Source organism: Pan troglodytes, chromosome 7 (genome assembly GCF_028858775.2).
Source record: "Pan troglodytes isolate AG18354 chromosome 7, NHGRI_mPanTro3-v2.0_pri, whole genome shotgun sequence".
Classification (NCBI taxonomy): domain Eukaryota; kingdom Metazoa; phylum Chordata; class Mammalia; order Primates; family Hominidae; genus Pan; species Pan troglodytes.
This window is the reverse complement of record NC_072405.2, coordinates 47,426,380-47,452,137: the sequence shown is the minus strand read 5'-3', so window position 1 is coordinate 47,452,137 and position 25,758 is coordinate 47,426,380. Positions and strand designations below refer to the sequence as shown.

The following is a 25,758-nucleotide window of genomic DNA, read 5'->3' as shown; positions in this document are numbered from 1 at the left end:
GTTGAACAGTCATATCACCATAAGATAGCCTGATGGCAAAAAAGCACATGAAAACATGCTCAATGCATCATTAGTTACTAAGGAAATGCAAATTAAAACCTCAATGAGGCACCACCTCACACTCAATAGAATGGCTAAAATTAAAAACACTGACCACACGAAGTATTGGTCAGGATATGAAACAATTAGAACTCTCATACACTAAGGATGGAAATGAAAAATGGAACAATCACTTTAGAAAACAGTTTGAGAGTTTCTTGAAAAGTTAAATACCTCTACCATCTAACCAAGTCATTCTACTCCAGGACATTTACCCAACAGTATTAAAAACATAAGTTCACATAAAGATTTGAAGGTGAATGCTGGCCAGTTCAAAAACACTGCAGGACAGTTGGCTTCATGAAAGAATAGGGAATCAGGAAATAGATAATGTATATAGGAACTTAGGTTATCGTAAAAGAACCATTTTAAATGGTTCCACAACAACTGATCATTAGTGGATAAGTTTAATTTCCAAGCTTACTCCACATGCCCCCTCCTCAATTAAAAGAGTTAACATAAAAATTTTAAATTTAAAAAAAAACTAAAATAATTTGTAGAGGGGCTATGATGATGATCTATATATAGGAATACTAAAAACCAGGTCAAGATACAAATTTCTGAAACCATTACAGGAAAAAAATTAGTAAGTTTGCCTTCATTTAAATTTTAAATTTCAACATAAAATGTAACCTATGAAAAGTTAAATAAGCTATAAATAAAGAATATTAGAACATATATAACAAAGGAGTTATGTCCATCTTATAGAAAGAGGCCTAAAAATCAATTTAAAAGAAGATTTAATGAACCAACAGAACTGATAAGGAATACATAAAATAATAATTCATAGAAGAAAATGATGCCTATAATCTACAATCACATGAAAAACTGTAAACTAAAACAGTATCTTCTTATTTTTTACCCATCAGCTTGCCAAAATTAAGAAAACATATTATCCTGTTCTGGTAAGACTATGGGTACACAATGGCATAATATACTGTTGTCCGAAATGCAAACTGACCCACACTATTTATGGGAAATTCATTAGCTTCTGATATGTTAAAATGTACATGCTTTTAGATACAATAATTCTACCTTTATGTACAATAACTATCATAGAAAAATATTTGTATATATACACATGACGTGTGTATATCTGTATATATACACATGAGGTGTGTATGTTTGTATATATACACATGAGGTGTGTACAAGGATGTATACGGCAGCACTGTTTACAATAGAAAACACTAATTACAGTAATTAATTAGAGTATGGTTAAATAAATCATAGTAAATCCTTGTATTGGAATACTATTCAGCAAATTAAAGGGCTATGTCTACATAATAAAATGATACAGAAAAATGTCCAGGATATCGTAATAGAAAAAAATCTGCACACAAGAGATTTTAAGTCAATTTTAAACAATATTAAGTCTGATTTTATTTATGCACAAAAATAAAAGCCAGAGTGGCACCACCAAAATGGGAGAATAGAAAGCTCTGGATTCTCCTTCCTCCAACAGGCAGTGCTGCAATAAACATCCCTGTACACTCCCCATGTGTATATACACAAATATTTCTCAAAGATAGTTACATAAAGGTAGAATTACTAGATCTAAAAGCATGTACATTTTAACTTTTATTGGAGACTAACAAATCTCCTATAAAAAGTCAGCAATTCAACAACAGTAACACACTGGCCGGGCGCGGTGGCTCACGCCTGTAATCCCAGCACTTTGGGAGGCCGAGGCGGGCGGATCACGAGGTCAGGAGATCGAGACCATCCTGGCTAACACGGTGAAACCCCGTCTCTACTAAAAATACAAAAAATTAGCCGGGCGTGGTGGTGGGCGCCTGTAGTCCCAGCTACTCGGGAGGCTGAGGCAGGAGAATGGCGTGAACCCGGGAGGCGGAGCTTGCAGTGAGCCGAGATCACGCCACTGCACTCCAGCCTGGGCGACAGAGCAAGACTCCGTCTCAAAAAAAAAAAAAAAAAAAAAACCGTAACACACTAATCAATTCCCTTTGTGAGAAATCCAGAAACTAGTTGAGAGGCTACTACATCCCAGGCAATTGTAAAACCAGCCACACTGAAACCAGTAGGAAAACTGGAGATCCTTTCTTGCCACAATCTCAACTCATGACGCGTCATATAAGATCAGGAGGAAACAGCTCTCAGCATCTCCCTGAGGAGAGAAAGAGTTGGGCCACACATCCAATATTACAGTTTTTTAGAGTGCTTCCTGAGGGACTACCTTCTATCTCATCTGCCTCTGACAACATATAGGACCTGGAATATATTAGATCCCTGGGGTTTTCAGAGAACAAAGGTAGTAGGTTAAACTAGCATGTGGGCACTTGCCACAGCTCCTAGCTTCTCCCTAAGGAGGACCACACATCCAATGCTACAGTTTTTCTAGGAGCTACCCAAGAAATTGGCTTTTCCCTCTCCTCTCTCAGAGCACAGATGGAGCTGGTATGTGCTAGACCCCTGAAGGCTACAAAGAATAAAGGTGGTTGTTCAAACTATCACTCAGACACTCGCCACAGTTCCTCTACCCAGTTTAACATAGTGATTAAAAAAAAAAAAAAAACACTTCCAAGCTTTTCCCTGGAAAGAGAAACTGTTGGACCACATGTCACATGTTCCAACTTTTCTAGGGATTGCCCAACAAATTCACTTCTTTCTCCCCTCTCAGAACACTGATGGGCTCCAGCATATTGTAGACACTGAGGGCTAACAACAATAGAAAAGGCAGTATAACAAACATGAAAGTTTGAGAGGCCCAAAAAAGCTCTGGCCAGGTTAACTAGTGAAGGTCTTCTCACTAATTTCGGGGCTGAAGAATACACCAACTTAATGGAAAAATGCAACAGAGGAGTTCAACCGCAGATCAGAGCAAACAGAACAAAGATTCAACAAACTCAAAGTCGGGTTACCTTATCAAGTCAGAGGAGCAAAAAAAAAAAAAAAAAGAAATATAAGTGAAGAAAGCTTAAGGGACTTATGAGACACCATCAAGAGACTAATATACACACTGTGGCAATCCCACAAGGAGCAGACTAAGAAAAAGTACCAAAAAGCTTATTTCAAAGAGGTAGTGGTTGAAATTTTCCCAAATCTGGGGAAGGAAATGGACGTCCAGATGCAGGAAGCCCAAAGAACCTTAAGTAAGAAGAATCTAAAGAAATCAACACCAAGAAACATTACAATCAAATTATCAAAAGACAAAGAGAATTTTGAAAGCAGTAAGAAAGAAAGCAATTCATCACATACAAGGGAACCCCCATCAGGCCATTAGTGGATTTTTCAGCAGAAATCTTGCAGGCCAGAAGGTTAATGAGGTGACATATTAAAGTAATGAAAGAAAAAAACTGCCAAGAAAGAATCCTATATCTGGCAAAACTATCCTTTAAAAATGAAGAAGACATTAAGACTTTTCTAGAAAAACAAAAGCAGGGAAGTTCATCATGATTAGACCTTTCTTCTAAGAAATGTGAAATGTAGTTCTGCACCTTGAAATGAAAGACTGCTAGACAGCAACACAGGAGCATAAGAAAGTATAAAATTAATTAGTAAGAATAAATATATAGACAAATGCAAAATACTGTGTTGCTGTTAATGGTACTGGGTAAATCACTTTCACTTCTAGTGTAAATTTAGAAGAAAAAGTATAAAATGTAACTATAGGCCGGGCGCAGTGGCTCACGCCTGTAATCCCAGCACTTTGGGAGGCCAAGGCAGGCAGATCACTTGAGGTCAGGAGTTCGAGACCAGCCTGGACAACACGGTGAAACCCCATCTCCACTAAAAATACAAAAATTAGCCAAGCGTGGTGGCAGGCACCTGTAGTCCCAGCTACTTGGGAGGCTGAGGCAGGAGAATCACTTGAACCCAGGAGGCGGAGGATACAGTGAGCCATCGCACCATTGCACTCCAGCCTGGACAACAAGAACAAAACTCCATCTCAAAAAAAAAAAAACTATAAAAAATATGTTGGAAGATACACAATATTAATAGATTGTAAACTGTAACAACAACATAAACTGTGTAATGGGAGAAATTAAAGTGAAGAGTTTTTGTATGTAATTGAGGTTAAGTTGTTATCAGCTTAAAAATACTGTTATTACTACAAGATATTTTATGCACGCTCTAAGGTATCCATAAACAAATACCTATAGAAGGAAGTTACACAAAAGAAAAAGGAATAGGGATAAAAGAATTATCAACACACACACAAAATCAAAAAATTACAAAGGAAAACAGCAAGAAAGGGCAGGCAAAAGAGCTACAAGACAAACAAAAAACATTTAAAACAATCATAGTAAATCCTTCCCTATCAAGAATTACTTTAAATGTAAATATGTTAAACTCCCCAACAAAAACACATAGCATACTGAATGGATTAAAAAAAAAAAAAAAAAAACTATATGCTATCTACAAGAGACTCACTATAGTTCTAAGGACATATATAGGCTGAAAGTGAAGAATGGATAAAGATATTCCATGCAAATGGTAACCACAGAGAGCAGGGGTAGCTATACTTGTATCAAAGAAAAGAAACTCTATGTCAGAATTGTCACAAAACACAAAGAAAAACATTTTATAATGATAAAAGTAACAATTCACTAGGAAGATATAACAATAATAAATATATATGCACCCAGCATTAGAGTACCTAAATATGTAATGCAAGCACTGACAAAACTGAAGAAAGAAAGAGACAGCAACACAATAATAGTAAGAAACTTCAAGACTGCATTTTAATTATGGATAAAACATCTAGATAGAAGATCAACACGGAAACACAGGACTTGAACAACACTACAGACCAAATCAAACTAATAGACATATACAGAACATTCTACCCAACAGTGGCAGAATACATACTATTCTCAGGCACACATGGAACTCTCTCCAGGCTCACATGTTAGGTCACAAAACAGGTCTTCAGAAATTTAAGAAGACTGAAATCATACCAAATACATTTTCTGACCAAAATGGATGAAACTAGCAATTAGAATAGAAAAAGACAACAATAAAAGCAGAAAGGAAAATGGAAAATTCACCAATATGTGGAAATTAAACAACACACTTTGGAACAACCATTGGGTCAAAAAGGAAATCAAACACAAAATTAAAAAATACTTTTGGACAAACAAAAAACACAATATGTAAAAACTTATGAAATAAAACAAAAATAATACTAAAAGGAGAACAGATGTGGTGGCTCATGCCTGTAATCCCAGCACTTTGGGAGACCAAGGCGGGTAGATCACCTGAGATCAGGAGATCGAGACCAGCCTGGCCAACATGGCGAAACCCCATCTCTACTAAAAATACAAAAATTAGCTAGGCATGGTGGTGCGCGCCTGTAATCCTAGCTACTGAGGAGGCTGAGGCACAAGAATCGCTAGAAACCAGGAGGTGGAGGTTGCAATGAGCCAAGATTGCCCCACTACACTCCAGCCTGGACAACACAGTGAGACTCTGTCAAAAAAAAAAAAATACAAGGAAAGCTTACTGTGATAACCTATATTAAAAAAAAAAAAACTCAAATAAACAACCTAACTTTACAACCCAAGAAATCTGAAAAGCAACAGAAAATTTAAACCCAAAATTATCATAAGGGAAATAATGAACTTCAGATCAGAAATAAACAAAATTGAGACTAGAAAAAGAATTGAAAAATCAGCAAAACCAAGAGTTAGTATTTTTCAAAAGATAAGCAATATTAACCAAGCTTAGCTACACTAAGAAAAAGAAAGAGAAGATTCAAAATCAGAAATGAGAAAGGAGACATTTCAACTGATGCCATAAATAAAAAGAATTATAAAAAACTACTATAAACATTTACACATCAACAAACTGGATCACCTAAAAGAAACGGATAAATTCCTAGAAACACACATCCCACCAAGACTGAATCATGAAGAAATAAGTCTGAACAGACCTATAAGTAGTAAGGACATGAATCAGTAATCAAAAACCTCCTAGCAAAGAAAAGCACAGGACCAATGGCGTTACTGGTGAAATCTACCAAACATTTAAAGAACTAATGCCAATCATTCTAAAAATTCACCCAAAAAATAGAGGAGGAGGAGAAAATTCCACTCATTTTATGAGGCCAGCATTATCCTGATGCAGACTGTATCACCAAGGCCAATATGCCAAATACAGAAAACTACAGGCCAATGTGCCAAACAAATACAGATGCAAAATCCTCAACAAAATACTAGCAAACCAAATTCAGCAGCACATTAAAAGTAAAATACAACATGACCTAGTAGAATTTATCCTTGGGTATAAATTGGGATGGCTCAATATACAAAAATCAATTAAGGCTCAATATACAAAAATCAATTAATGAGATCAGGTGCAGTGGTGCACACCTGTAATCCCAGCACTCTGGGTGTCTTACGCAGGCAGATTGCTTGAGTCCAGGAGTTCAAGACCAGTCTAGGCAATGTAGCAAAACCCCTTCTCTACAAAACATACAAAAATGTGTGAGGCATGGTGGCATATGCCTGTAGTCCCGACTACTCAAGAGGCTGAGGCATGAGGATCACTTGAGCCCATTAGGTCAAAGCTGCAGTGAGCTGTGTTCACAGCAACGCAGTTCAGCCTGGGCGACAGTAAGACCCTGTCTCAAAAAAAAAAAAAAATTTAATTAATTAAATAACGAGATATACCACATTAACAAAATGAAGGATAAAAATAGCATGACCATCTCAATAGATACAGAAAAAGCACTTGATAAAATTCTACACCCTTTCATGCAAAAAGCTCTTAACAAACTAGAAATAAAGGAAAATAACTTCAACATAATTAGGCCATATATGAAATTCCCATAGCTAAAATCATACCTAGTTGTGAAAAACAAAAAGCTTTTCCTCTGAGATCAGAAATGAAGCAAGGATGCCCAATCTCGCCACTTCTATTCAACTTAGTATTGGAAGTCCTAGCCAGAACAATTAGCAAGAAAAACTAAAAGGCATCTAAATCGGAAATGAAGCAAAACTGTCCCTCTTTTAAGATGACATGATCATACATATAGAAAATCCCAAAGAGTCCATCAAAAAACTTGTTATAACTAATAAATAAATTCAGTAAAGTTGCAGGAAACAAAACTGACACACAAAAATAAGGTCATTTTCACATACTAACAATGAACTACAAAAAGGAAATTAAGGAAACAAAGCTATTTACAATAGCATTGAAAACAAAACATTTGTGAATAAGCTTAACAAGTGAGGAAAAAGATCACACACTAAAAACTTACAAAACATTGCTAAAAGAAATAAAAGATGATACAAATAAATGGAAAGACATCCTATGTTCATGGATTGGAATAATTAAAATTGGTAAATTGTCCATATTACCCAAAGTGATCTGCAGATTCAATAAAATCCATTCCTCAGAAGAAGAAATACAAGCAGCTGCCAAACACAGGAAAAAATGCTCAACATCATTGAAAATCAGAGAATGCATATTAAAACCACAATGAGATATCATCTTACAATAGAATGGCTATCATTAAAAAGTCAAAAAAAAAAAAGGCTGATATTGGTGCAGATGCAGAAAAAAGGGAATGCCTATACATTGTTGGTGAGAATGTAAATTAGTTCAACCTCTATGGAAAACAGTATAAAGATTTTTCAAAGAACTAAAACTAGAACTACCATTTGACCCAGCAATTCCACTACTGGGTATCTACCCAGAGGAAAATAAATCGTTATGTAAAAAAGATATCTGCACTCATATGCTCATTGCAGCACTATTCACAATACCAAAGTCATGAAACTAATGTAAGTGTCCATCAACAGTCGACTGGATAGAAAAATCTTATATATATATATATATATATATATATATAATACACACACACATATACACACACACATATACACACACACATATACACACATATACACATATGTATGTACACACATATACATATATGTATGTACACACATACATATATATGTATGTACACACATACATATATATGTATGTACACACATACATATATATGTATGTACACACACATATGTATACACACGTACATAGGTGTGTACACACACGTACATATAGGTGTGTGTACACACACATACACAAACATATAGGTGTGTGTACACACAAATATATGTATGTAAACACACATATGTATGTACACATACATATGTATGTATACACACACATGCATATGTATGTATACACACACATGCATATGTATGTATACACACACACACATGCATATGTATGTATACACACACACACATGCATATGTATGTATACACACACACACATGCATATGTATGTATACACACATACACATGCATATGTATGTATACACACATACACGCATACGTATGTATACACACACATATACACACATACATACGTATGTGTGCACACACACACATACGTATGTGTGCACACACATATACACACATACATACGTATGTGTGCACACACATATACACATACATATGTATGTGTGCACACACATATATATACATATATGTATGCACACACATATATATATGTATGTATACAGACACACACATACACACACCCCATGGAATACTATATGTAGCCATAAAAAAGAATGAAATCATGTCCTTTGCAGCAACATGGATGGAGCTGGAGGCCATTATCCTAAGTGAACTAACTCAGAAACACAAAATCAAACACTGCATATTCTCACTTATAAGCATGGGCTAAACAATGCGCGCACATGGACATAAAGATGGAGGTGATGGACACTGGGTAACTCCAAAAGAGGAGAGGGTAGGAGGAGAGTGAGGGCTGACAAATTATTTATAAGGTACAATGTTCATTGTTTGGGTAATGCGTACACCAGAAGCCCAATCCCCACCAGGATACAATATACCCATGTAACAAACATACATATGTACCCCCTGAATCTAAAATAAAATAAAATTCAGACATATAGACCAATGGAACAGAATAAAGAATGCAGAAATAAAAACCCACACATATGAGATCACCTGATCTTCAACAAGGATGCTAAGAAAAAGAATGGTGAAAAGGTAGTCCCTTCCCCAGTGGAAAACTGGATATCAACATGCAAAAGAATGAAATTGGAACCTTATCTTATGCCATACACAAAAATCAACTTAAAATGGATTAAAGACTTAAACATAAGGCCTGAAACAGTAAAACTCTTAGAAGAAAACATAGAGGAAAAGCTTCATGACATTGGTCTTGGCAATGATTTCATGGATATGATGCCAAAATTACAGGCAACAGAAGCCAAAAATAGACAAGTGGGGCTATATCAAACTAAAAACCTTCTACACAGCATAGGAAGCAATCAACAGAGTGAAAAGCCAAGTTATGGAATAGGGGGAAATATCTGCAAACCATAAGGGGTAAACTTTCAAAATATACAGGAAGAGCTGCAGCTCAATATCAAAAAATGAAAAACTAATAACCTGATTTAAAATGGGTTAATTTTCCTAATTGAAGTAACTCAGAAGCAGAAAGTCAAATACTGCATGTTCTCACTTATAAATGGGAGCTAAGCAATCAGTATTCATGGATGTACAGAGTGGAATAACAGACACTGGAGACCCCAAAAGGTGGGAGCATGGGAGGGGTGTGAGGGCTGAAAAATTACCTATTGGGTACAATGTTCACTATTTGAATGACGGGTACATGAAAAGCCCTCACTTTACCAATATGCAATATATACATGCAAGAAATCTGCATTTACATCCCCTAAATATATAAAAATGTTAAAAGAAACAAAAAAATAATTAAAACAGGCCTGAGACTTAATAGACATTGCTCCATGAAGACACACAAATAGCCAACAGGTATATGAAAAGATGCTCAATGTCACTCATCATCATGGAAATGCAAATCAAAATCACAATGAAATATAATTTCATACCTGTTAGGATTGCTATCACGGAAAAAAACAAAAGACAACAAGTGTCGGCAAGAATGTGGAGAAACTGGAACCCTTGTGCACTGTTGGGAAGAATGCAAAATGGTGCAGCCACTATGGAAAATAGTACGAAGGTTCTTTTAAAAATTAAAAATGTAACTACCATGTGATCTAGCAATCCCACTTCTGGGTACTTATCTAAAATGAAATCAAGATCTTGAAGAGATATTAGCATTCCTATGTTCACTGCAGCATTATTCACAGTAGCCAAGATGTAGAAACCACCTAAATGTCTGTCAACAATTGAATGGATAAAGAAAATGTACATACATACATACATACATATACACACATACAATGGAATACTATTTCCCAAAAAAGAAGGAAATCTTGTCATTGCAATAACGTAGATGAAACTTGAATATACAATACCATGCTAAGAGAAATAAGGCAGCCACAAAGGACATAATACCATTTGATTCCACTTATATTAGGTATCTAAAACAGTCAAGTTCATAAAAGCAGTGAACAGAATAGTGGTGGTCAGGGGCTCGTGGAATGGAAAATGGGGAGCTGCCGATCAACAGATACAAAGTTTCAATTACACACAGTGAAAAAGTTCTAGAGATGTGCTGTACAACACAGTACCCAGAGTTAACAATACTGTACTGGACATTTAAAAATCTCTTAGACGGATCAATTTCATGCTAAGTATTCTTACCACATTAAAGTAAAAATAAATCCTAAAACAAGCCCAATATTTATAAATGTACCTACTGTATACTGTATATAAATGTATAGAATAGTCTAAAAAGAAAAACATCAAACATAAAAAAAGGAAGTAAAAGATTTATGGGGGAAATAAACGTGTGTAAAGGTTGCTTTTACTTACTACTTGAATTTTTTTTTTTTTAGAGTGCTACTTTGAGTAGCAAGAACTTTGAATACTGAAGGACGCTGGAGGACAGGCCAGCTCCAATTCATTTTTAAAATGAGTCCAGCTAAATAAATATTCCTGCAATGGCAGTGCCAGAATGGTGAAAGCTTACAAATAAAGAGCCAGGTGAAATTCATTCTTTAAAGCAAATAAGCTAATAACCATAAATCATAGAAAATAGCATAAAAAAAGTAGAGAATAAACATGGCACGTTCCCTGACTTCAAAACAGATGGCACCGTTAGTCATACTCTGAGAAGAAGGAGATGACCAATCCCTGGAACACAGCCATACAAACAAAATAACAATCCTCATTGTGCCACTAAATTTTACTTTAGCTCCTATGTCAGAGTTGCCCAAAGCAAGCCATTTTATTTCTTGCAAATATCATGGCAATTTTACAAGGCAAAAGTCAAAAATTAAACTGACCTTTGGAGTACCACAGTCACACTCTTCCCCAGCGTCCACCAACTTATTACCACAGGAGGGAGCACTATAGGCTTCATCAGGCTTTGGAATATTAAGAAGGCAGTTTCCTCCTTTATTTAAAGTTAACTTCTCAAAGTCCTCTGCACTGCAACTGCTAAAGTTTCTGGAACCCCTATAATAAACATTAAGAAAAAGATCTATGTCACAGTGATTACTCACTTTGAAAATGTTAAGTCATGACTTTAACCCACAAAATGTGAATATTTTAAATGACAGAAAAGAAGCTAATAAAAGTGGACAGAAATGAGAATTCATATCTACTTGTGATAAATATTGAATATTACTTCAGCTACTATATAATTCACTATTTTCTTACAATATATTGTACTTCCAATAAAATATCTTTAAAACATATCACTTACATTGAAATACAAAATGATAATTCTCAGCATCAGAAGAGACTTTAAAAATTATTTAGTCCTATGAGAATAAAGTTTTATTTATCTAACACAGTAAAGGTTCTTCAAATATTGGAAGGTAGCTGTACGTTGTCTCCAATCTTTTTTCTACTCTGAAGGATAACATTTTTATGTTCACCCATGCCCATTACCACTTATTAGGAGCTCTGCAAAAATAATGCAAATGGGCAACTCCAGTTCAGATGCACACTAGCCATCAAAAGGCAGACTGCACAGTGTAGAATTTCAGCTACTCCTATATGACAAGTTTTCAGTTTGAGCTTTACATATAATAAATTTTATGATAATTCCTGGGAACCATGGTTAGTACTTTGAAAGTTAGTTGGCCTTTAAGAAATGTCCAACTTGAGCTATGTGAGATTTATACAAATGCAATTTTGATATGTTCTACCTGGGATTTTTTTTTTAGCTACTACTTTACTCAATAACTATAAAATACTTTCAGGTAGTCCCACTGGCTATTTTTACCTTTGAAAACTAGTGGAAATTACACCTATACATCACCTATATCTTTGAGGAATCCATGTCACATTAAAATTCTATTTTATTTTTGCTTTTGTAGACTGAGTTTTTGGTGTGATATCCAAAAATCATTGTTAAGGCCAATGTCAAGGAGCTTTTCCTCAACATTTTCTTCTTAGAAAGTTTTATAGTTTCAAGTCTTACATTTAGGTATTTTATCCATTTTGAGTTGATTTTTGTGTATGGTGTATGATAAGGGTCCAATTTCATTCTTTTGCATGTAGAAATCCAGTTACCCCAGAACCATTTATTGAAGAGAACTATCCTTTCCCTATTGTATCCTCCTGGTGCCCTTGTCAAAAATTAATTGACTACACATGTTTGGATTTGTTTCTGGGCTCTCTATTCCGTTCCAACGGTCTACGTGTCTGTTTTTATACTACTACCATGCTGTTTTGATTACTATAGCTATCAAACTAAAAAGCTCTGCACAGCAAAGATAACAACCAACAAAATGAAAAGTCTGCAGATTGGGAGAAAATATCTGCAAACCATGTATCTTATAAGGTGTATCTTATAACCATGTATCTTATATCCAAAATATATTTTTTAAAACTCACACAACTCCATAGTAGAAAAACAAATAACTCGATTTTTAAAATGAACAAAAGACTTAAATAGACATTTCTCCAAAGATGACATAAAAATGGCCAACAGGTGCATGAAAAGATGCTCAATATCATTAATCATCAAGGAAGTGCAAATCAAAACCACAATGAAATACCACCTCACCCTTGTTAGGATGACTACCATCAAAAAGAGATAACGGCCAGGTATGGTGGCTCACCGCTGTAATCCCAGCACTTTGGGAGGCTGAGGCGGGCGGATCACTTGAGGTCAGGAGTTCCAGACCAGCCTGGCCAACATGGTAAAACCCCGTCTCTACTAAAATACAAAAATTAGCCAGGTGTGGTGGTGCATGCCTGTAATCTCAGCTACTTGGGAGGCTGAGGTAGGAGAATCACTTGAACCTGGGAGGCAGAGGTTGTAGTGAGCCGAGATTGCACCACTGCACTCCAGCTTGGGCAACAGAGAGAGACTCCGTCTCAAATAAATAAATAAATAAATAAATAAATAAAAGAGATGACAAGTGCTAGTGAGAGTATAGAAAAAAAGGAATCTTGAGCACTGTTGGTGGGAATGCAGATTGGTGCAGCCACTGTGGAAAACAATAGGAGTTCCCTAAAGAAATTAAAAACAGAACTATCATATGACCCAGCAATCTCACTTTTGGGTATACACCCAAAGAAAATGAAAACACCACCTCATAAAGACGTCTGTATTATCCCATTTTCAGTGCAGCATTAGCCAAGATATGGAAACAAACAAAGTGTCAACAGTTGAATGGACAAAACTGTGGCACATATAAGATTGGTAATTATTCATCCTTATAAAAGGAGATCCTGACATTTACCACAACATGGAGGAACCTGGAGGATGTTATGCTGCGTGAAGCAAGCCAGACAGAAAAAGAAAAATGTTGCATGATCTCACTTATTTTGGAATCTAAAAAAAGAAGTCGAAAATCCAGAGACAGAAAATAAAACACTGATTACGGTGGAGGTGGAGGAAATGGGACATGTAGGTCTGATACAAAGTAGCAGATATGTAAGACAAACAAGTCTAGAGATCTCAGGTACAGCATGAGGACTATAGATAATAATATTGTATTACATTCAAGATTTTTGCTAAAAGAGACTATAGGTGCTCTTTGCCACACACACAAAAAATGGGCAACAATGTGGAATGATGGATGTGTTAATCTGCTTGACTAACCATTTCACCACCTATATTTACATCAAAACATGTTGTACATCTTAAATACAATAAAATTTATATCTTACGTATATTTGTTTTTCAAGGGAATTTGGTACCCTGAATCTCTTTTCATCAGTTTGAGCAATGGTACCAGAAGTAGCAGCAGGAGTGAAAGCTATGTTGCATTCTAGTTAATGAAGAAGCAGCCCTATCTATAGCTGGGTCTTTTGTATATCCAAGGAACTCTAAGAAACATATTTTTTGCCCTGAGTAGTCATGTTAAACTCTTCTTTGCTAACTGGTCTCTAGAAAAGTTGATAGTACTGACTCCTGCCTCTTGGATTGGAATGCAGTCTGCCTAGAACATTTTGGTACTGTTAACTGCTGTTTGACCAAAAAAAAAAAAAAAAGTATCTAGATGTAGGACGTGGAAGGATTTTAAAAGACTGGCAGAGAAAGAAAAAAGAAAGAACATAAACTATCAATGGTTTGAGACAAAAGAATAGGCAAAGGCAAAATTCTGACTCACGGAAAGAAAACATTTAGCACAAGGCTTTTGTCAATAACAGAAAGACTTGTCTTCCTTATTCTTTTTCTTGCTACTAAGAATATTGTGGGGAGGAGTCCTTTTGTGCAATATCAACCAACCACTCACTCAACAAATATTTACTGAATATCTATTATGTACAAGGCATTCTTCTTGGTGCAAGGGATGAAACTGTGAACATAGCAGACAAAAATCCCTGCCCATGTAAAGGTTATGATTATGATTCAGTGATTTACTTATATAATAAATTAGATAGCATATTATAAGGTAATAAGTGCTATGGGGAAAAAAGGCGACAGGGTATGGGTGTGATGAGCTCTGCAGAGGAAGGGATGCTTGTGATTTTAAAAGGGCAGTCAGGACAGGCACCTCAAATATGTGAGAGTTCAATCAAAACTGTGTATCTGGGAGGAAAACACTATAGAAAGAAGGAATAGCAAATGCAAAAACTCTGGGGTAGAAGCTTTCCTGGCAGACTGAGTCAGTGAGGAAATGAGTCATGAGAGATATAGTCAGCAAAGACAGGAATAGGCCATTGTAGGAATGTGGCTTTCTACTCTAAGTGGAATGGGGAAGTTGGAAGGGGAAGACCATGAAAAGTGCAGGAGTAACGTGATTTGACTAATGTTTTAATAGGATCACCATACTTGTTCTATTAAGGAGGAAGACTACAAAGAAGGCTTTTAGAGAAATCCACCAAACAGATGATGATGGACCAAAATGAAACAGTGGGAGCTGTAAGAAGTGGTTGGATTGCTTTTGTTTTAAAGGAACAGCCATTAAGATGAAGAGTGAGAAAAAAGAGAAATCAAGAATGACTCCCAGGTTGTTGTCCTGGGATACTAGAAGGAAGGAGTTACCATTAATTCACATGGGGAAGACTATGGGTAGATCAGATTTTAGGACAACTTTAGGAGGGATCACAGGAGTTTGAGCCTATTAGACATCAAGTAAAAATGTCAAAGCAGTATAAAATAATTATTTGATAAACAAAGAAGACTGCAGTTTAAACAGATGCTTGTAATTGTTTTTTATTTTGTACTGTTGATCTTTATGTGGTAAGCACAGCGCCTGCTACATGGTATACATGCAATAATGTTTTCTGTAGGAATATATTTAATAATGTAATCCCAGTGCTTTGGGAAGCCAAGGCAAGAGGATCACTTGAGCCCAGGAATTCAAGGCCACCTGGGCAACATAATGAGACCCTGTCTCTACAAAAAATAAGCTGGGCATGGTGGTGCACACCTGTAGTCCCAGCTACTCAGGAGGCTGGGGTGGGAAGAGTTTAAGGCTGCAGTGAGCTATGATCAAGCCACTGCTCTCCAGAGACCCTGTCTCCAAAAAAAAAAAAAAAAAAAAACACACACACACACTTAAATATATATTTAAATATATATACTACATAAATATATATTTATAAATTACATATATTTAATTAGACAATGGCCATAGAACTTGCACAGGCATATGTATAGTCCTATATTTTAGTCCCTAATTTCAACCTACATAAAGTCTACCACCTCTAAACAAGTTATTTTTTAAATATGCTCATTATCTGGTAGTTGAAGGATATTTTCTTATAAACAATGTTTCAAATGCTTGATCCTTCAGCAATCTACCAAAAAAAAAAAATTCACCCACATGAATTGACTATAGAACTAAAAAGCATAACAAAATCATAGACACTTGTGGTGCTTTTTAACAGATGGGAAATAGTAACAACATCCCCTGTGTTGGCCTTCAGTGAGACTTTAAAATGCTTTAGAGGCCACAGTGAAAATACCCTTCCACTAGCCATCACTGGCTGGCACCTATGGCAACAAAAAGAATGATCTTTCTCCTGATACGGGGCTTGAAGAGCAACTCAAGTATTTCTACTCTCTATCACCTCTAGACTCTACAATATTAATGATTTATAGCCTCTCCTCCTCTCTTTTCTCACATCTAGGTGATTTTCCCAAAATGGCTTCAAAAGGAGATCGACAATAATGAAAATGTTTTACATGGAAATGACAAAAAAAAAAAATTTCAACTATCATTCAAAACATATTTCTTTGAGTCCTCTGAAAATTCCCAGAACACAATTTTTACCATTACTATGCTGATTCCCACAGCCTAGGATTAGGAAGTCTTAAGAGAAGATTCTAAGTGCTGGTACTGAATTAGATTAAGAAAAAAACACCTGATTATGGAAGCTTGCTGATGGAAGCTTGCTGACATTGAGGGGCAGAGTTAAGAAAGCCATTTTTCTAGAAAGGCATCTCCCAGGAAGAGCAACTCACACTTTCCAGAATCTAACAGCAATGCATAAGAATACCATTGTGCCCCCAAAATATCATAAACAATAACAAAAAAATCTTATTACGAGGGTAGATTATCCATTTTATTAAATGGAACTGGCTCCCAATGACTGAGTTATCTGAGGGGAAAAAAATGAAACATCTACATCACTAGCATCTAAAAAAAAAAAAGCCAAACAAAATGATAGAAAATTAACATTTATTAAACAGCCTATGAAGTAGAGGGTAGGAAATCTGCCCTCAAAAAAAGAAAGTTTAATATCAGCTTGGTAGTAAAAAGGAATCTGAGGAAAAATAAGAGAAAAAAATATATATTACCTAGGATAACCTCATCCTAGTTCAGAAATTATTCTTTTGTTTTGTTTTGTTTTGAGACAGAGTCTCGCTCTGTCACCCAGGCTGGAATGCAGTGGCACGATCTCAGCTCACTGCAAGCTCTGCCTCCCGGGTTCATGCCATTCGCCTGCCTCAGCCTCCTCAGTAGCTGGGACTACAGGCGCCCGCCACCATGCCCGGCTAATGTTTTGTATTTTTAGCAGAGACGGGGTTTCACGTATTAGCCAGGATGGTCTCGATCTCCTGACCTCGTGATCCACCTGCCTCAGCCTCCCAAAGAGCTAGGATTACAGGCGTGAGCCACCGCACCCGGTCTAGAAATTATTCTTTAAAAAAATTTTAAATATAACAGCTACACAATATAAAATACCACATGAAGCCACAATACACTACAAGAAAGAAAAAAACGAGCAGATAAAGTCCAATAAAGACTCCTAATACTAGTTCTAAGATTATCAAATGATAGCCATAAGACATTTATGCTTACTATGATCAGAGACAAAAGTGACAAGCATGAAAATTTGGGCAGGAAACTAAAATCTACAAAACTAATATATCAGATTTGAAAAAGAACCAGACATAAATTTGACAAATGAAATAAGCAAAATTAATAATTCAATGGATAAGTTTAACAACAGACAAAATACATATGAAGACAGAATCAGTGAGCTAAAAGATATCAGAAGAAATTACACAGAAGAAAAAAACACAAAAAGATAGGAAACATATATTTAAAAAACTAAGAGACAAAGGAGACATAGTGAGGTCTAACACACAGTTCACTAGAATCACAGAGGCGTAAGAGAGACAGCAAATGTGCAGACACCCTGTGTACACAGGCAATATGTAAAGACATGACTGAGAATTTTCCGACTGATGAAAAATATCAAGCCACAAACTTTAAAACACTAAAAAATTTCTAAGCAGAATATGAAGACATATATGTGTAAATGTGTTATATATACATAACATATGTATGTATGCATGTTGTATTTTTTTTTCTTTCTACAACAGGAACATGATAATGAAACGTCAAAAAAAAAAGTTTAAAGACAAAATTGTGAAAACAGCCATAGGTAAATAGACAGATTCATTTCAATGGAATAATGGTCTGACAGCTTGACATCTCAACAACAACATGGAAAGCAAAAGACAATGGAAAAATCCCAATATGATGAAAAATAACTGATGATCTACGATTCTATATTCAACAAAAATATCCTCAAAAAACAGAAACAAAGACACCCTCAGGAGAAAAACAAAAACAAAAACTAAGAGATACACTACTACTAAAAACACATTAAAGGAAAGTCAAAACTGGTTCTTTGATCAGACTGAAAAATGGATACCAAATGGAAGGTCAGAGATGCAAGAGGACCAAAGAGCAAGGGCAGTGGTCAAAATCTAAATGAATAATGATAAACAATCACTAATATCTTCCTGGCACACAGCTATATGAGTCAAGAAAGTGATGAATGGAGTTAAAGCATGATATAGTCTTTGAACTGTGTGGGGAAGGATAAGATTTAATAGTAGACATGATAAATAAGAACATGTGTAATAATTTCTAGGGTAACTTTAAAAAAAATAAAAGACTGCATAATTTCCAGTCTAGAAATATGTCTAGAAGAAAAACAGTATCTACTAAAAACACTCTATCTGGCAGTGCACAGTGGCTCACACCTGTAATCCCAGCACATCAGGAGGCTAAGGTGGGAGGATTGCTTAGGCCTAGGAGTTCAAAACCAGCCTGGGCAACATAACAAGAACCCATTTCTACAAAGTGAAAATAAATATAAAAACACTCTATCAACCCAAAAGAAATAACACAGAAGATTTTGTTGTTGTTGTTGTCGTCCCATTTTTAACTGATACACAATAGATGTATATATTCTCAGGATACATGTGATCACTTGATCCATTCATACAATGTGTAAAGACCAAATCAGGGTAATTGGAACATCCATCAACTTAAATATTTAAGACCGAAGACTTTAAAAAAAAAACCATAAAAGAAGACAAATAAAGGAGATATAAGATGGTAGATTTAAACCCAAATGCTGTATTTAATTGATTCTAAAACACATTCTCTCCATATTTAAATAACTTTGAAATTGAGATTCATTTCAGATTACAATTGACGTATTAATTTCATTGACACCATATTTCTTTCTCAGTGGTATGGAAAAAGTGGTATATCTTATAATCAATGGCATTTAGATTTGATTAAATGGATCAGTAATTACAGTAAATATAAATATATTAAGTGATATAATTATAAGACATATATTTTCAATTTGGATTAAAAATAAAATTTAAATATATGTTTTAGAAGCATAACTATTAAAAATAAAAAAAACACACTGTCAATGCTAAAAAAAAAAAAATGTGAGGAAGGTAAAGCAATATCAGATTGGTAGTCCTAGCTACTGCAGTGAGAAAAGAAAAGAAAGTAAAAGGTATACTGACTGGAAAGAAAGAAAAACTGTCTTTGTACAGAGATAATATGGTCATCTATGTAGAAAATCAAAAAGAATTGAAAAAGACTCCTGGAACTAAAAAGCAATTACAGTAAGGTTATAGGATACAGGGTTAATATACAAAAGTCAATTGCTTTCCTATATGCCAGCAATGAACAAGTAGAATTTGAAATTAAAAACATAATATCATGTACATTAGGACCCCCAAAAATGAGAGTTAGGTATAAATCTAACAAAATATGTATAAGATCTCTATGGGGAAACTATAACACTATCTGACGAAAGAATCAAAGAACTAAATAAATGGAGAGATATTTCATGCTCACATACAGGCAGACTCAATATTAAGATGTCAGTTCCCCAACTTGATCTATACATTCAATGCAATCCTAATCAAAATCCCAGCAAATTAGTTTGTGGATATAGATAAAACTGATTTTAAAGTTTACATGGGGTGGCAAAAGACCCAGAATAGCCAATATAATAGTAAAGAAGAAGAACAAAGCTGGAGGACTGGTGCTACCTGACTTCAAGACTTACTCTAAAGCTGCAGTAATCAAGACCGTGTGGCCATTCCAAGATGGCCGAATAGGAACAGCTCCAGTCTGCAGCTCCCAGTGTAACAGATGCAGAAGATGGTGATTTCTGCATTTCCAACTGAGGTACCTGGTTCATCTCATTGGGACTGGTTGGACAGTGGGTGTAGCCCACAGAGGGTGAGCCGAAGCAGGGCGGGGCATCGCCTCACCCAGGAAGCACAAGAGGTCAGGGGATTTCCCTTTCCTAGCCAAGGGAAGCCGTGACAGACTGTACCTGGAAAATTGGGACAACCCCACCCAAATACTGTGCTTTTCCAATGGTCTTAGCAAACAGCACACCAGGAGATTACATCCCGCGCCTGGCTCGGTGGGTCCTACGCCCACAGAGCCTTGCTCACTGCTAGCACAGCAGGCAGACTGACCTGTGAGGCAGCAGCCTGGCAGGGGGAGGGGCGTCTGCCATTGCTGAGGCTTGAGTAGGTAAACAAAGCAGCCAGGGAAGCTCAACTGGGCAGAGCCCACCACAGCTCTCTGCAAGGCCTGCTGCCTCTGTAGATCCCACCTCCGGGGGCAGGGCATAGCTAAACAAAAGGCAACAGAATCTTCTGCAGATTTAAACGTCCCTGTCTGACAGCTCTGAAGAGAGCAGTGGTTCTCCTAGCACGGTGTTTGAGCTCTGAGAACAGACAGACTGCCTCCTCAAGTGGGTCCCTGACACCCATGTAGCCTAACTGGGAGACACTTCCCAGTAGGGGCCAATGACACCTCACACAGGCGGGTGCCCCTCTGGGATGAGGCTTCCAGAGGAAGGATCAGGCAGCAATATTTGCTGTTCTGCAATATTTGCTGTTCTGCAGCCTCCACTGGTAATACCCAGGCAAAAAGGGTCTGGAGTGGACCTCCAGCAAACTCCAACAGATCTGCAGCTGAGGGACCTGACTGTCAGAAGGAAAACCAACAAACAGAAAGGAATAGCATCAACATCAACAAAAAGGACATCCACACCAAAACCCCATCTGTAGGTCACCAGCATCAAAGACCAAAGGTAGATAAAACCACAAAGATGGGGAGAAACCAGAGCAGAAAAGCTGAAAATTCTAAAAATCAGAGCGCCCCTTCTCCTCCAAAGGATCACAGCTCCTCGCCAGCAACGGAACAAAGCTGGACAGAGAATGACTTTGACAGGCTGACAGAAATAGGCTTTAGAAGGTTGGTAATAACAAACTTCTCCAAGCTAAAGGAGGATATTCGAACCCATCGCAAGGAAGCTAAAAACTTTGAAAAAAGATTAGACAAATGGCTAACTAGAATAAACAGGGTAGAAAGGACCTTAAATGGCCTGATGGAGCTGAAAACCATGGCACGAGAACTATGTGACGCATGCACAAGCTTCAAGACTGTGTTATTGGCAAAAGGTGACAGACAGATAAAGAGAACAAGATAGAGAGCCCAAAAAGAGTCCTACATAAATACAGCTAACTGATCTCTGACAAAGGAGCAAAGGCAATACAATAAAAGATAATCTTTTCAATGAATGGTGCTGCTACAATTAGATATTCATATGCAAAAAATAAATAAATAAATCTAGACACAGATCTTACATCCTCCACAATTAACTCCATGTAGATCAAAGGTCTAAGTGTAAAATTCAAAACTCTAAAACTCCTGGGAGATAACATAGGAGAAAATCTAGATCATCTTGGATATGGCAATTATTTTTTAGATACAACACAAAAGGCATCGTCCATGAAAGAATTAAAATATTAAATGTATGCTCTGTGAAAGACAATATTAAAAGAATGAGAAGATAAGCTACAGACTAGTAGAAAATATTTGCAAAAGACATATTTGATAAAAGACTCTTATCCAAAGTATGCAAGCAACTCTTAAAACTAAAAAATAAGAAAAGAAACAATCTGATTAAACAATGGGCCAAAGACCTTCACAGATGCCACAAAGAAGACATAAAGAAGGCAAAAAGATCATCTACATCCTATGTCATCAGGGAAATGTAAATTGAAACAATGAGATACCACTACATGCCTATAGGAATGGCCAAAATCCAGAACACTGACAACACCAAATTCTGACAAAGATGTAGAGCAACAGCAATTCTCATTCACTGTTGGTGGGAATACAAAATGGTATAGCTACTTTGGAAGACAATTTGGCAGTTTCTTACAAAACTAAACATACTCTCTTAACATATGATCCAGCAATCGCATCCCTTGGTATTTACCCAAAGGAGCTGAAAACATGATCACACAAAACCCTGCACAGGACACTTATGGCAGCTTTTTTCATAATTGCCAAAGCTTAGAAGCAACCAATATGTCCTTCAGTAGGTGAATGGTTAAACTGTGGTACATCCAAACAATGGGTTATTATTCAGCACTACAAATAAATGAGCTATCAAGACATGAAAAGACATGAGGAGCCTTAAATGCATATTGCTAAGTGAAAGAAGCCAATATGAAAAGGCAACATACTGCATGATTCTAAATATATGATATTCTGGAAAACACGAAACTATGGAGACAGTAAAAAGATTAGTGGTTGCCAAGGGTTGGAGGGGTGGGGAGAGATGACTAGGTGGAGCACAGAGGATTTTTTAAGGCAATGGAAATATTCTGCATGATACCATAATGAGGGATACTTGTCATCATACACTTGTTCATACCCATAGAATGCACAACACCAAGAGTGAACCATAAAGTATGGACTTTGAGAAATCATGATGTGTCAATATAGGTTTGTCAGTTTTAACAACCATACCACTCTGTTGAGGGACATTGAAATGGAGAGACTATGCAAGTGTGGGGACACAAAGTATATGGGAGGAGTCTTTCTACTTTCCTCTTGATTATTCTGTGAACCTAAAACTGCTTAAAAGAAAAAAAAGTCTTCTCAAAATATTGAAGAGGAAGGAACACTTCCAAACTCATTTTATGAGCCCAGCATCACCCTAATATCAAAGTCAGACAAGGGACAACCAGAAAAGAAAATTGTAAGTCAATATCCCTAGCAACATAAATGTAAAAATCCTCAAAACAAATACTAGCAAACAGAACTCAACAACACACCAGAAACATCAGGCCCTCCGACCAAATGAGATTTGTACCTGGGACACAAGGACGGTTCAACACACAAAAATGTATTAACACCACGTTAACAGAATCAAGGATCAAAGTCACATAATCATCTCAACAGGTGCCAAAAAGGCATTTGATAAAATTCAACATTCTTTCACAACAAAAGATCTCAACAAACTAGGAAGAGGGAAATCATTTCAATATAATAAAGGCCATATATGAAAAGCCCACAGACAACATCATACTCCACAGTGAAAAATCAAAAGCTTTCCCACTAAGCTGGACAAGACATAGGTACTCACTTTGGCCACTTCTATTCAAGAGATAAGAAGTCACTGGGAGAATAAGGCTGAATAATTCCCCTGGAACCCTCTCTATTATCAGTGTTATCAGTGTCCCTCTACCTCATGTTATCAGTGTTATCAGTGTCCCTCTACCTCATGTTATCAGTATCCTCGTGTTATCAGTGTCCCTCTACCTCAACTCCTATGGGGTCAGTCTCCCCTGTGGCTACAGAGACTCTCCAAGATCCAGTAATGAACAGTTCACTCCCTTTCTATCTACTGTATCCCTAGCAAGTTTACACACATTCAAGTCAACCAAAAAAAAACAACAACAACAACAACACTTTTTTGCCTCTTCCCTTGGGAAAATGATGGATACCTTAAATTTGAAATCATGTTATCTTCATATTTAAACGTCAATATGCACTAAGTTTTAAATATAATATTCAAAAATACCATTCTCCTCAAAATATTTTAATTATACTGTAAGTCTGCTTGACACAGGGTTGACTTTAGGGGAGTGGTTTTAAATACCAACTCACTCAGGTTTCTGTTATTAACATCCAGTTTTGTCATACTGAAGCCTGTTCTGTTGTTTCACCACCCTCCGTCCTCCCAATCCTCCACATTCTGCTCTATTTTATTTCCCATAGCACTTATCGCCTTCTAACACTCTATATTATTGATTTTCTTATGTTTATAGATTGTCTTCCCCCCAGATGTAAACTCCTTGAAGGGTGAGTCGATCTAACTCACTGAGGTATTCCAAGTGCTGAGAACAAAGTCTGGCAGGTGGTCAGTGCTCAATAAATGTTTGACAAGTTGGTGAATAAACTATGGGTCCACTCTTCATTGCTTCCTATACCATATTAAATTCCACTATGGCACTGTTTCATAACATTCCCTCCTTACCTCTGAATGCTTCTTTTTTATTTTAATCTATGACTTATCTCATTGCTCATTACTCATTTCTTGTTTCCCTGAACTCACGTCTTTTTCAACTTCACTGCTGGCCAAAGCAAATCCTAAATTTACTTCCCTCTCCTACAGGAAATCTTTTACAAACATATGACGTTCCTTACGTACCTAATTTTTTTTTAATGAAGCATGGCTTTTTGTAAGTACTATTTTAACTCTTCCATATCTATTTTTGAGCCTAGTATTTGTTCAAAAACTGTAAATTCTGCTTGAGTGCTTCCCTTTATACTAGCATGTGATTGAAATTGTCTTGTCCACTCAGATCTTCAGCTGAAAGGCTGGTTGACAGAAGTTTTTATTACTCTGTCAGTGCTTCAGGAGCCTGAGGGAGGTGGGAAGTGGCATGAACACTTGGGGCCACGGATATTCCCCATGTGAAATCTTCATCTGTGTTTGTTTGTTTTGAAACAGGTCTTGCTCTGTTGCCCAGGCTGGAGTGCAGTGGCACAATCATAGCTCACTGCAGCCTTGAACTCCTGGGCTCAAGTGATCCTCCTGCCTCAACCTCCTGAGTAGCTGGGACTACAGGCACGCACCAACACACCCAGTTAATATTTTATTTTTTATTTATTTATTTTCTTTTTTTAGAGACAGGGTCTCACTGTGTTGCCCAGGTTGGTCTTGAACTCCTGGTCTCAAGCAATCCTCCCTAATTGCTGAGATTATAGGCATGAGCCACCATGTCCGTCCTGTACTTGTTAAAGATACCACCTCTCATATCTAATTTTCACTCAGGCTCAACATCTACACACGTACGAACTACAGTTACATTCAGCTCTCTGCTTAGGACTCCTGCCTTCTAAATTAGGAAGGAACCTCGTTGGCATTACAACGAATCTGCATTAGAAATCTATATTTCTGATGTCCAACCACCATGGGATCTTCTATTATAATTATTTTTTAGCTCTGGGACAGGAAAGGGTTCTAAGATCAGATCACAGGCTTTGACTTCCTGACTTTGAATCCCAGTCAGCAATTTGGATGTGTGACCTCAGTTTCCTCATCTGCAAATGGAGATAAAGTATGTGCACCTCATTTCACTGATGAGTAGTAAGTGAGTGGATACGTTTTAAATGGCTACAATAGTGCCTGTACATAAAAAGAGCTTAATAAA

General features: G+C 36.6%; 1 protein-coding gene across 3 annotated transcripts in view; it reads right to left on the bottom strand.

The window, feature by feature from the left end:
* The window catches only part of ADAM9 (ADAM metallopeptidase domain 9), a 108,219-nt gene that overhangs the window by 51,768 nt on the left and 30,693 nt on the right, over positions 1–25,758 (bottom strand). For all 3 annotated transcript variants that reach the window (XR_010159496.1, XR_010159497.1, XM_001135576.6), the window contains exon 12: positions 11,327–11,498. Coding sequence is in view for 1 of the 3 variants with exons in the window: in XM_001135576.6 (XP_001135576.1) it covers positions 11,327–11,498 (172 nt within the window). In the remaining 2 variants the exon portion in view is untranslated. The remainder of the gene's footprint in view (positions 1–11,326; positions 11,499–25,758) is intronic.